General features: G+C 35.3%; 1 protein-coding gene across 1 annotated transcript; it reads right to left on the minus strand.

Annotated features, from left to right (window-relative positions):
• Positions 1–7,350: 7,350 nt before the first annotated feature.
• On the minus strand, positions 7,351–13,566 carry LOC139429851 (uncharacterized). Its single transcript, XM_071196100.1, has 2 exons — positions 12,708–13,566; positions 7,351–12,451 (listed from the first exon to the last, which is right to left on the minus strand). Exons 1-2 carry the CDS (start codon positions 12,740–12,742, stop codon positions 7,744–7,746), a joined length of 4,743 nt encoding a protein of 1,580 aa, XP_071052201.1. The 5' UTR covers positions 12,743–13,566; the 3' UTR covers positions 7,351–7,743.
• Between the last annotated feature and the right edge of the window lie 435 nt (positions 13,567–14,001).

Below are 14,001 nucleotides of genomic sequence, written 5' to 3' on the forward strand. Positions count from 1 at the left end.
GATTGTGATTACCAGGTCATCAGCATACCCTTGTATCTTAAATCCGTTTTTAGTTAGGGAATGCCCTAAGGAACACGATAAGTACACACAATTCAAATTTGGCAATAGCAAAAAAAATTACGCGATTACAAAAAAGCTCTAAATTCAAAATTTTAATTTTTTAGTTTTTTTTTGTTTCTAAGATGTTTAAAATGACCTAAGGAACATAATGAGTACACACAATTCAAATTTGGCAGCAGCATAAAAAATTACGCGATTTATTTCGATGTTTTACGGTAAAAATTAAAGAGATTGAAACTGAGTCGTGTGGAAATTCCGAGTAGGAATGTAAAGGATATTTTTCTCCTAAAACAATTCCTCTTTTCTCCCCCAAGAAAGAATGATTGCGGTGAATTTAGCTAAACCAAAGAATTTCGTAGCATCAAATCGATCTTTTTGGATTCACTTTAAAGATAATCGCTTTTCATCGTAAGATTCAATGTCCCGTTACGAAATTCCACATTCTCAAATACCTCCAATCTGCATATTCATCAATTTTCGAGACATTTGCCTAAATGTGCGGCACTTAAGGGCCTCTTTAAAGGCGCCTCCGCCATAAAATTGACTAATTACGTACAGGAGAACCATTTTACCTTCTCGCCTGCGACGCGGATGGGTGTAAAGGGGGGTGCCTTAGCAAGGCAAAGACAATAATCTTAGTTCGTTCGCGAAGTTTTGTTCGTAGTAACTCGCCGGGGCGTTTGGGGGCTAAAGAGTGTGGAGAGGGGGATGACGGTGTTAATGAAATTCGATGGCGCCGTAGACGCCTGACACGTTTCAAAGGGTAGCAATTGAATTCTAGGCCCCAAAGGGCAACTAGAACCAAGATGGTAAATATACAGGTTCACCCTTATCATATATTCATTATGTCGCATTAAATTTTATGACGCGAGTTGCTTAGGGGGTGTTTTGGAATTGAAGGGAATTAGGAATTAAATTAGAATAGTGTCAATAAACTTGAAATATTAATAAATAACAAGAGATGGACACGAGAAAAGAAAATCATTTTCACATTCTCAATGTGATATAGTGCGATATTCCTTCGCCGGTCGTATATTACACGTACCCTTCGCTGTAGCTGCCCTTTCTGAACCCCGTTCCAAGATATATATTAGGGCTGCAGGTCCAATACATCATCCTTTCCTCGAGGCGTCCGGAATGATATATAACGCCGAGAACAAGTTAACAATTGGACTACCGAAAGATGTATGTGCCGATTGGTAAGCCGTTTGGGGGATATTAATTAAGAAACCGGGGCAAATGGTTATCTCCAGAGGAATTGCACTTCGAAAAGACGATTTACCACTTATAAAGCTGATTGGAGAAGTTTCACAATCAACCAACTTAATTTATTTTATGTTCCTTTTCTACACCATATTTTATGGTTTTAAAACGATTATGAAACTGATAAACAATTATTAAGTATTGAAGTGCAGAGAAGATAGCTACTGTAGCTTGAAGACTAAAAGCAAAAGACTAAATATTCTAAGTTTGCCACCAGAACTTTGTAAAACTATGTCGCCTCACAGTTTATCTTGATTCCATACGTCGGCCGCCCCAAGTATTACAAACACCAAAATCACACTTCTGTTAAAACACTATGGCCAGCGTAATTCCAAACATTTTCTTGCAATTCAAAGATTAGCTAGACCATAAATATTACAAACACCAAGACTTTGTTAAACCATGTGAGAAAATCTTAAATATCTATAAACAGCATCTAGTCTTCTGCAAATAGTAAGAAATTCTCCATTAACAATATTTAGTCTCATGAAAGCAAGAAAAAGTCTTCTGCACGAAGTATTTAGTCTTCTACTGGCAAGATCTAGTCGTCTACTAGCAGTATTTATTAACAAACTATCTATTAAGAGTATCTAGTCTTGTGCAAATAGTAAGATATCTTCAGATTTTTTGTAACATGCTCCAATTCAAGAGTGATACCATTAACAACTAGTATAACTACGTAATTCATTAAATTTTCATATTTTTATATTTTTCTCACTATTGACGCTTCTAAGAGCAAAAGTGCAAGAGAGCAATATTGTTAAGAATAAAATTTGCTACAACTTCTGTTGTAAAAGTTATTTTGTAACATGCTCCGAATCCCGACTGTTACCATTACCCACTAGTAAAACAACGAAATTTAGGAAATTTTTATATTTTTCTATTTTTCTCGATATTTATGCATCTGAGAGCAAAAGAGCAAGAGGACAATATTGTTCACAATAAAATTTGCAAAAGCTTATGTTCTAAAAGTTTTTTTGTAACATGCTTCAATTCCCGAGTGATACCATCAACCAACAAGTAGTAAACTACGTAATTCATAAAATTTTCATATTTTTATATTTTTCTCATTATTGACGCATCTAAGAGCAAAAGTGCAAGAGAACAATATTGTTTACAATAAAATTTGCTACAATTTATGTTCTAAAAGTTTTTTTGCAACATGCTCCAATTCCCGAGTGATACCATTAACAACTAGTATAACTACGTAATTCATTAAATTTTCATATTTTTATATTTTTCTCACTATTGACGCTTCTAAGAGCAAAAGTGCAAGAGAGCAATATTGTTAAGAATAAAATTTGCTACAACTTCTGTTGTAAAAGTTATTTTGTAACATGCTCCGGAATCCCGACTGTTACCATTACCAACTAGTAAAACAACGAAATTTAGGAAATTTTTATATTTTTCTATTTTTCTCGATATTTATGCATCTGAGAGCAAAAGAGCAAGAGGACAATATTGTTCACAACAAAATTTGCAAAAACTTATGTTCTAAAAGTTTTTTTGTAACATGCTCCAATTCCCGAGTGATACCATCAACCAACAAGTAGTAAACTACGTAATTCATAAAATTTTCATATTTTTATATTTTTCTCACTATTGACGCTTCTAAGAGCAAAAGTGCAAGAGAGCAATATTGTTAAGAATAAAATTTGCTACAACTTCTGTTGTAAAAGTTATTTTGTAACATGCTCCGAATCCCAACTGTTACCATTACCAACTAGTAAAACAACGAAATTTAGGAAATTTTTATATTTTTGTATTTTTCTCGATATTTATGCATCTGAGAGCAAAAGAGCAAGAGGACAATATTGTTCACAACAAAATTTGCAAAAACTTATGTTCTAAAAGTTTTTTTGTAACATGCTCCAATTTCCGAGTGATAGCATCAACCAACAAGTAGTAAACTACGTAATTCATAAAATTTTCATATTTTTATATTTTTCTCACTATTGACGCATCTAAGAGCAAAAGTGCAAGAGAACAATATTGTTCACAACAAAATTTGTTACAACTTATGTTCTAACAGATTTTTTGTAACATGCTCCAATTCAAGAGTGATACCATTAACAATTAGTATAACTACGTAATTCATTAAATTTTCATATTTTTCTCGATATTTATGCATCTGAGAGCAAAAGTGCAAGAGAGCAATATTGTTAAGAATAAAATTTGCTACAACTTCTGTTGTAAAAGTTATTTTGTAACATGCTTCGAATACCTATGCGAAGTTAGCCCCCAATTTTTCTAGCCCCCAATTAGATAGGATTCTGCATGTATAGTATTTTGATTATAACAAGAGAACCAGTCAACCGATTTCGATAAACAATGTCTTATTCGAAAGCTTAATCTTTGACCAATGCGAAAGTGGAAATGCCCGATTCGAAATCTCTTTCAAATTTCGCTAAAACGCCAACATAATGCGAAGATACACGAAAATAACACAAAAATGACCTTTTTTAAGTGGTGATAACTCGTAAACGATGTACCCGATGATCATGATCTATACGTCATTCGATTCGTCATAGTGTCTTCTATCGAAATCACAAAATGCCCGCAAACACAATGACGCAAACCAAATTTTCATAGTCATCTTCGTTTTTGATATACAGGGAGTGTTTGACATTTACGATTTTCAGACACCTCCTGTATCTCGGCTATCCGGAAAGTTAGTAAAAAAGAAAAAACGGGTTCTAATAGATTTTTTCACATAGAATCCAATGGTGCACGTAGAATTTTTCTAGTCATCACGGTTTTTGAGTTATAAAGAGTTAAGTATTTTAGAAGATGAGTATTCAGTATTTGAGTTGTGTTTATAACTCAAAGACCGTGATGACTAGAAAAATTCTACGTGCACCATTGGATTCCACGTGAAAAAATCTATTAGAACCCGTTTTTTCTTTTTTACTAACTTTCCGGATAGCCGAGATACAGGAGGTGTCTGAAAATCGTAAATGTCAAACACTCCCTGTATATTAAAAACGAAGATGACTATGAAAATTTGGTTTGAGTCATTGTAAGTTTCACAAGAAAGTAGCTCAGGTTCGCGAAAGCCGCAACTTTCTATGTTTCATAATAACTGAGATACCCTGCAAACCCATCGAAATTTGGACACTCTGTACATATATAGAAAAGAACATAATTTGATTTTTGAGTTTCAGATCATTTCAAGGATAGATATTGTGTCAACCAGCAACTTAGACAATCCACGTACCAACTTGGTTGAGGGACAATGTAAAGATTATTTTCTATAAACAATTCTTTTTAAATAAGTAAATATATCATGAAAACATATGCAAAAGATTAAATTGAAATACCACATAATGTGGTAGCAAAAAATTCCCGAAGAAATCACGTTATTTGATACAAAAAAAAGAGACTCCCCCATTAAAAAGTTTGAATTCTACTAGTATTATTTGGAGTGGTTTACACTCAATTTCAAATTATTTCACGTTTTGACAATGTTGATTAAAGCTTTATAATTTTTCAAGCACAAAATGAAAAAATGTATTGAATGGTACCGTTTTTCAAGCACAAATCCAAGGAGTAGCGTTCAAACGGTTTTTATCTGAAAAATTACAAAGTTCAAATCGCGAATCTTCCCGATATGTTTTGATCAATTAATAAAATTAAAAACGACTCACCGAATGGATGTTGTTTCCCTTGTATTTTACTTCGAAGCTCAGCTGGAAAGAAACGATAAACTAACTTATTGTGACAAAAAAAATGAATTAATACTATACCTTTTAACATCCATAAAATAGCAATCCCATGATGTCCTATATCACATCACTAATATCACCTAACACTTAGCATACATATAGCACGCATTTATCACTTAATTCAAATAATAAGTTTTATTTTTCTAAACTAGTTTATCACCCTTAAATGCCCGCATATCAACTAAAATGCGTTATTAGCGAATCAACTTCCAAGCATCCCCTCCTTAATTTATTGTGTGAACTGGAGGTGAATCAACAAAAAATGTAAAGACGACGGGCCAAAGCGGTTTTAAATCGTTTTTTGGTTTTAAAACTCGAAACATTTCAAATAAAACTTACGTAATTTTACTAAAATAAAACGCACTAACCGAATTTCAATGTCCTGCAAAAGAAAGTCTATCCCCCAATATAAAAAAAATAATTTAAACTAAATAGACTATAATTAGAGAACGGTTTGACGGATTTTAATGTTTTATATCTCAATTAAAAGTTTGTGTCTGGCTGAATGCGGTTGTGAAATGCCTGATTCTAAATATTTAGGGATTTTAATTAAAACACAAAAAACGAATTAATCAAACACATCAATTATCTCCTTAACTAATTGACCAATTTTAGTCATCAACATCTCGATCGAAAGATCAACATACAATGAATGCGAAGGTGGAAATGCCCGATTTCAAAATTTACTAATTACCTACGTACGGCTATTGAAATGATCCCGTGAATCTGCCGATTGGAAGTCTAGCCCCCAAACTTTCGATTGAGATATAAAACATTAAAATCAGTCAAACCGTTCTCTAATTTATTATAGTCGATTTAGTTTAAATTAATTTTTTTATATTGGGGGATAGACTTTCTTTTGCAGGACATTGAAATTCGATTAGTGCGTTTTATTTTAGTAAAATGACGTAAGTTTTATTTGAAATGTTTCGAGAAGACGAGTAATTTTTTTATTGAAAGGTTGAGTTTTAAAACCGCTTTGGCCCGTCGTCTTTACATTTTTTGTTGATTCACCTCCAGTTCACACAATAAATTAAGGAGGGGATGCTTGGAAGTTGATTCGCTAATAACGCATTTTAGTTGATATGCGGGCATTTAAGGGTGATAAAGTAGTTTAGAAAAATAAAACTTATTACTTGAATTAAGTGATAAATGCGTGCTATATGTATGCTAAGTGTTAGGTGATATTAGTGATGTGATATAGGACATCATGGGATTGCTATTTTATGGATGTTAAAAGGTATCGTATTAATTCATTTTTTTTGTCACAATAAATTAGTTTATCGTTTCTTTCCAGCTGAGCTTCGAAGTAAAATACAAGGGAAACAACATCCATTCGGTGAGTCGTTTTCAATTTTATTAATTGATCATAACATATCAGGAAGATTCGCGATTTTATTGGCAAAATGGTGCCTAGTCAAATTAAGATAATCGATTTTGTTCTTCAAATCGATAAGTTTATCTCAAAAATAAATCATGAATATATCGTATCAGCTTCTCTGTAGATCATACGATAAAAAGATGCTATATGAAACTGCAGTTCAAATTTCAAGTCAATCGAATGAGTAGTTTTTTGGGAATCGTGTTAACCAGATGTAAAAAGGATGTTTACACTTACAGTTTCTTGTAATACAATGTTATGCGTGTATACACCTTGTTAATTTAATGTTTATAACTTCTACATTCAGCCAGACGCAACCTTTTCATTTGCGATATATAACATTAAAATCGGTCAAACCGTTCTTTAGTTATAGCGAATTTAATCAAAATTAATATTTTCGTATTGGGAGCTAGAGTTCCAGTCGGTAGATACGTGGAGTCATTTAAATAACCGTACGTAGATAATTAGTAAATTTTGAAATCGGGCATTTTGTGATTTCGATAGAAGACACTATGACGAATCGAATGACGTATAGATCATGATCATCGGGTACATCGTTTACGAGTTATCACCACTTAAAAAAGGTCATTTGTGTGTTATTTTCGTGTACCTTCGTATTATGTTGGCGTTTTAGCGAAATTTGAAAGAGATTTCGAATCGGGCATTTCCACTTTTGTATTGGTCAAAGATTAAGTTTCGAATAAGACATTGTTTAAAGAAATCGGTTGACTGGTTCTCTTGTTATAATCAAAATACTATACATGCAAAATCCTATCTAATTGGGGGCTAGAAAAATTGGGGGCTAACTTCGCATAGGTATTCGAAGCATGTTGTTCGCGCAGCAATAAATGCCGGGACAAAATTAAAAAAAAGAGGGGTGCTGATTCAAAGCAAAATTAATAGAAATAATAAAAAATAAACTGAATTAAAGAAATTCTTGCTATATTTACCCAATTCTCTTTCCCTTCCCCAAATCACACAAAGGTTTTACTTTCACAAATTACAAAATCTAACAACTCGCGTGTTATCGCATTGAGGGTGGCGACGATAAGAGATCGATCCAAAAGATCGATCCAATTTTATCCTTTTAACGTTCAATTTCTACCGGCGCCCAAAAGATGGCGCTCACACATTCCGCCCACCAACAAAAATATAAACAGAGTACAGGAATATAGATATTTTTTTTTTTTTTTTTTTTATAATAGCGTGAAAGTTTTAGTTAAATGAACATGGAAATAAACAGGTAAGTAATGATAATTGGTAATTAGTTAACCAGAAATTAATCGACATTAAATGTAAGTTACGTATTTCAATTTAAGTGGGCAACGGACAAATCTTCACCAACGGTCGAGTCACGTGACCACGTGTTGTTTTAACGGTCGCCACACGTATGACGCCGTCAACTCCAGGATGAAGCGCCTCGATTCTACCCATTTCCCACTGCAACGGAGGGCGCAATTCATTTTTAATGGTGACGAGATCCCCAACAGACGGACTCGAATCAGGAGTGTTCCATTTTCTTCTTTGTTGAAGCGAATGTAAGTATTCAACGTGCCATCGTTTCCAAAAATCCTGGACCATTCTTTGTAATAGCTTCCAACGGTCCAAGCGATTGAGGGGTAATTGAGTACAATCTAAATCTAAAACAGAAGTATTTTGAGGTTCGAGTAATAAAAAATGGGCGGGAGTCAATGGTTGAAGATCATTTGGATCTTTGGTGATCGCCGAAAGCGGTCTCGAATTCAAAATAGCTTCGATCTGTGTAAGAACTGTATAGACCTCCTCGAAGGTAAGTTTCTGATCTCCGATGACTCTGATTAAATGTGACTTAACCGATTTTACACCCGCCTCAGCCAATCCATTAAAATGCGGAGCCCCTGGCGGATGGAATTGCCACGTGAGTTCTAGCCTTTGACCTGAAATCTTTGCCATTTCTTGAAGTCTATTATATGTGCCCACGAAATTGGTTCCTTGGTCCGATAGAATGAGTGTACATCGACCTCTTCTGGATGTAAATCTTCTCAAAGCCGCAATAAAGGCCTCTGTGGAGAGATCTGAAACCAATTCTAAGTGTATGGCTTTTGTAGACGTACACACAAATACAGAAATATAAGATTTGATACACTTCGCTCCTCTACATCGACTGATTGTGGTATAAAGGGGTCCTGCGAAGTCCACAGCTACCCTGGAAAAGGCCTTAGCTTCAGCTACTCGAAATGCTGGCAGGTCCGCCATCAATGGTGCATATGAACGAGGCTTGCATTTTACGCAACGGATACATCTGGATACAACACGATGCACTAAACTTCTCGATCCAAGAATCCAATATTGTCGCATCACCAGCGATTGTAAGGTTCTTTGACCCACATGAAGATGTTTTTTATGAAGTTCTTCCACCAACAGTTCATTGACCCGATTAGTTTTTGGTAACAACACTGGGTGTTTATGATCAAATGGTATCACTGCATATTTTAAACGCCCGCCCACCCTAATTAAACCCTCTCTATCAATGAACGGAGCCAATTTTCGAAGAGGTTTAGGGGGTAATTGGTTATTTTTTATGGAAATGAACAGTGACGAAAAGTGTTGATTCTGAACGTGGCGGAGCATAGTGGTTAAAGCCTGCTGAACTTCAAACAAAGATAAGTTTATACCAGAACATCCTTTTTGCCTTTGACATAGACTTAGGAATCTTTGAATGTATGCTAGGATACGTTGAATTTTTGATAGTGAGGAAAATTTATTCAAAAGAATATCAATGATATTAGTTTTAATTTCAGTTGTTTGAACGAATTTCTGTTGTTGTTCACGTAGAATATCTTCTGTTTCAGGAATTTTATTGATAGATGGCCAATATTCTGGGGATTTATTAAGCCATGAGGGACCTTTCCACCACAATTCTGTGGCAATTAGTTGATCTGGGAACATGCCTCTAGATCCGCAGTCAGCGGGATTAGAGGACGAGGGAATGTATCTCCAAGAAGTTGACGGCAGAATGTTATTTATATGAGACACACGATTGGCGACGAAAACCCTCCAACGACTTGGGGTGGAAGCAATCCACGCCAAGGTGACTTGCGAATCCGACCAGGCGGTAATTGATTTAAATTCTATAAGTGGAGACAATGTTTCCTTAATATTTTGCAACATGTCTGCAAGAAGAACTGCGCCACACAATTCCAAACGTGGAATTGAAATCGTCTTCAGAGGTGCGACACGAGCTTTAGCACATATGAAAGATGTGGTTATGGAGGTGTCAGTTTGAGAGCGTAAATAGGCAACTGTGCAATACCCCTGTTGAGAAGCGTCGCAGAATAAATGAAGTTGCACCGATTGAGTTTTAATTGGAATCATTAATCGAGGTAAACTCCATTCGGATAACACTGGAAGATTGTTTTTAAATGTTTTCCAATTTTCAGTTACATGGAGCGGAGGAGTTTCATCCCAAGATATTTTTAGTTGCCATAACTGCTGCATGTAAATTTTTGCTTTGAGGGTACATGGAGTAAGAAACCCTAGGGGATCGTATATTCGAGCGATCTCTGATAATATAGATCTTTTGGTACAAGGAGCCGGACGAGAGGAGAAAGAGTACTGGAATTGATCGGAGGTAGGATTCCATTGTAATCCAAGCACTTTTACGCAATGAGTGTCATCATAATCCAAGGATATTGGCATTGAAAGGTCAGTATTAGACACAGAACGTAATATTTCTTTACAATTGCTCGCCCATTTTCTTAGCTCAAAGCTTCCTCTTCCCAATAGATCAATCAATTCCTGCTGTACTTTCAAAGCTTCATTTATCGATTGGGCCCCTGCAACGATGTCATCCACATACACATGGTTGCGTAAAACCGTAGCTGCTCTAGGATAGTAATTCTCATATTTGTTGGCCAATTCCAATAAGGTCCGTAAAGCCAGAAAAGGTGCCGACGCTACGCCATACGTGACTGTGTTTAAACAATATTCCTCTATCGGTTCTGCAGGAGAGAACCGCCATAAGATCTTCTGAAACGGCCGATCAGAAGGGGATATCAAAATTTGCCGATACATCTGCTTAATATCGCAGATGAATGCATAGTTGAAACATCTAAATGACATTAAGATTTTTACGATATCCTGCTGAAGCTTGCGCCCAATTAATAAATTATCATTTAATGATATGCCATTAGACGTTATGGCAGAGGCGTCAAAAACCACTCTAAGTTTTGTAGAAAGACTCTCTGGTCGAACAATACAATGATGTGGTATATAATAGGATTTTTCAGAAGGAGATTTTAATGATGACAGACGTGTCATGTGATTAGATTCAAGATAATCCTTCATAAATTTAACATAATCATCTTTTAATGCAGGATTTTTCAGGAGTCGATTTTCCAATGACAAAAAACGTTTTAACGCCATAGTATAAGAATTTCCAAGAACAGGTTCCTTTGTTTTGAATGGCAACGAAACCATAAACCGACCAGAGGAGGTAAGTTGACAGTTCTTTTTAAAATGAGATTCACACATTTCTTCTGATTTTGATAATGATGTTTCTTTTGGTATGGATTCCAATTCCCAAAATCTTTGAATCGATTTTTCAAGCGAGGCATTGGTGGTTGAAAGACAAGTTGAGTGATGATTTGGATTGGAAATAGAAGATTTTCCCATTATGATCCACCCGAAAACGGAATTAACCGCAATAGGCTCATTAGGTCCGCCCTGAATGCGACCATCAGTAAATATTTGAGGCACCAGCTCAGCTCCCAATAAGAGATCGACGGATATCGTGGTAAGGTTTTTATCTGGATTTATGTTTAAGTGTTTTAGGTGTGAATACATGGAGGTAATGGATGAAATGGATGGTTGGTTGGAACAAATGCTTGGTGTGATGATTGCTTTAAATTGAAAAGATGGTTGGTGAGAATGGATGGGTTGAACGGAACAATGAATTGATCCCTTTTTACATAGAGATGTCATCGAGTTTAGTCCTTGAATCTCTACACATGATGTATATTCTCGAGGAAGATGTAATTTCTTTGAGAGTCTTTCAGAAATAAAGTTTGACATACTTCCGGAGTCAATTAAAGCATTTACGGTATGTAGTTTTCCAAATTGATCCGGAGTGTTGACTTGAATAATGGGTAGAATAACCTTGTGAGTTGTTTCTTTTATATTAGAAGACATTTCATGGAAGGATGTCCCGACGTGAACAGATGAAGAACCTTGACCCTTCAGATGTAAGGATGAATGGTGATGTTGGTTGCATAGACGGCAGGTACGAGTAGAGGTGCAATTGTGGGTTGCATGTTTTTGACTGAGACAATTCCGACACAAATTGTGTTCTCTTGCAAGTGATAATCTTTCCAGAGCTGACTTGCCATTAAAAACGTGACAGCGATATATAGGATGAGAGTCTGAGCATAAGATACATTTCAGCGATGAAGTCTTCGAATGATTTTCAATTTTTAAATTCACTGATCGAGTGGTGGGTTTTGAACGCCCAAGGGAAGTTTTATCTCCCGACGTTAATAAAACTGACTCTATTGCCTTTGCTCTTTTTTCAAGGAAGGACATCAGCTGTACATAGGTTGGAATATCTACATGAGAATATTCCGCTTCAAAGGCTGTTCGGATGGCGTCTGTTAATTTTTGCAACATTAAATTGAAAAGTAAGAAATCCCAATTGTCAACGGGGAATTCCAAGGTACGAAAACCTTCAACGTTTTCATGAAAGGTATCAATTAGTGATCGAAAACCTTTTGCAGACTCGTCCTTCAATGGTTTCACATGAAGGATTTCAAGAAAATACAAAGTGGCTAAATGCCGTTTATTATGATATCTTCCTTTTAAGGTTTTATAGGCCGTTTCATAGTTAGCCTCTGTAACAGGCAATCCTTTTAAAAGATTAAAGGCTTCTCCTTTTAAGGATGTAAGCAGATACTGGTATTTAACGATAGACGACAGAGAATTGTTTTCATGGACCAGAGAACGAAATAAATCATAAAATGTATGCCACTCCTTATAATTACCATCAAAAGTAGGTAACGAAATTTTATTCAATTTTGGTGACGATGGTGCAGAAACGTTACTAGTTGTGGCTGGTGGTGGTGAACGTTGATGAAAGAGAGCTTTGATTGTATAGTATGCAGTAGCTGCTGTTTTTCTAACTTTATCATGCTCGTCAAAGTCAGCTTCTTCAATCAGTCCAATAATTGTATTATGAGCCGTTTGGAAATCTTTATAAATGCCATCAATGTCTTGTGCTCGTTCAAGAAAAATGCTATTTTTTATAGGATCGGAAGAGGTATCTTGACCCAGGGCTAGGCATTCAAGTAGGTGGTTATAGAAACCAGTACGGCGTAAAGTGAGTTTTGTAAGTTTTTCGCTCATAATGAGATAATAAAGTAATTTTGTTTAAAAATAGAATAGAAACAAAATTTATTTAATGATTCGTAACTCGATTGATGAGAGCGAGAGAGAATGTTTGAGAGAGTGAAAGAAAGCCTAGAGAGAGAGAGTGAGAGAGAGAGACTTGTGGAAGGAACGAGGTATACGTATATAAAATACTTAGGATGATTTTCGTAAGGACGATTTAAAACGAAACGATTGCGACCAATGAGGTAAGGGACCAAATTGTTTACCATAAAAGGTAATGCTAAAAATAGCTGTATCCAAGTTTTTAGTTGCCAGATGTTCGAAACGTCGAACGTGGAGGATCAAAAGAAAACGCTTGGATGAAAGAAGGAAACGTGAAATGAACAGCGTAATGACGAAAAATAATGAAAATAATAAGAAAAATAAATGAAAATGATAACGAAAATAAATCCGGAATGCGATCCGGCTCGAAGGACCAATGTTCGCGCAGCAATAAATGCCGGGACAAAATTAAAAAAAAGAGGGGTGCTGATTCAAAGCAAAATTAATAGAAATAATAAAAAATAAACTGAATTAAAGAAATTCTTGCTATATTTACCCAATTCTCTTTCCCTTCCCCAAATCACACAAAGGTTTTACTTTCACAAATTACAAAATCTAACAACTCGCGTGTTATCGCATTGAGGGTGGCGACGATAAGAGATCGATCCAAAAGATCGATCCAATTTTATCCTTTTAACGTTCAATTTCTACCGGCGCCCAAAAGATGGCGCTCACACACATGTTACAAAATAACTTTTACAACAGAAGTTGTAGCAAATTTTATTCTTAACAATATTGCTCTCTTGCACTTTTGCTCTTAGAAGCGTCAATAGTGAGAAAAATATAAAAATATGAAAATTTAATGAATTACGTAGTTATACTAGTTGTTAATGGTATCACTCTTGAATTGGAGCATGTTACAAAAAATCTGTTAGAACATAAGTTGTAACAAATTTTGTTGTGAACAATATTGTTCTCTTGCACTTTTGCTCTTAGATGCGTCAATAGTGAGAAAAATATAAAAATATGAAAATTTAATGAATTACGTAGTTTACTACTTGTTGGTTGATGGTATCACTCGAGAATTGGAGCATGTTACAAAAAAAACTTTTAGAACATAAGTTTTTGCAAATTTTGTTGTGAACAATATTGTCCTCTTGCTCTTTTGCT

The sequence above is a fragment of the Onthophagus taurus genome, chromosome 5 (genome assembly GCF_036711975.1).
Source record: "Onthophagus taurus isolate NC chromosome 5, IU_Otau_3.0, whole genome shotgun sequence".
NCBI lineage: Eukaryota > Metazoa > Arthropoda > Insecta > Coleoptera > Scarabaeidae > Onthophagus > Onthophagus taurus.

Bases quoted from the DNA above. Each gene is read 5' to 3' on its own strand.
- LOC139429851 (XM_071196100.1), bottom strand. From the start codon at position 12,742: ATGCCTAGCCCTGGGTCAAGATACCTCTTCCGATC. The intron at 12,452-12,707 runs CTATAAAAAATA...TTCGTTACCTAC, and splicing joins TCAAGATACCTCTTCCGATC to TTTTGATGGTAATTATAAGG.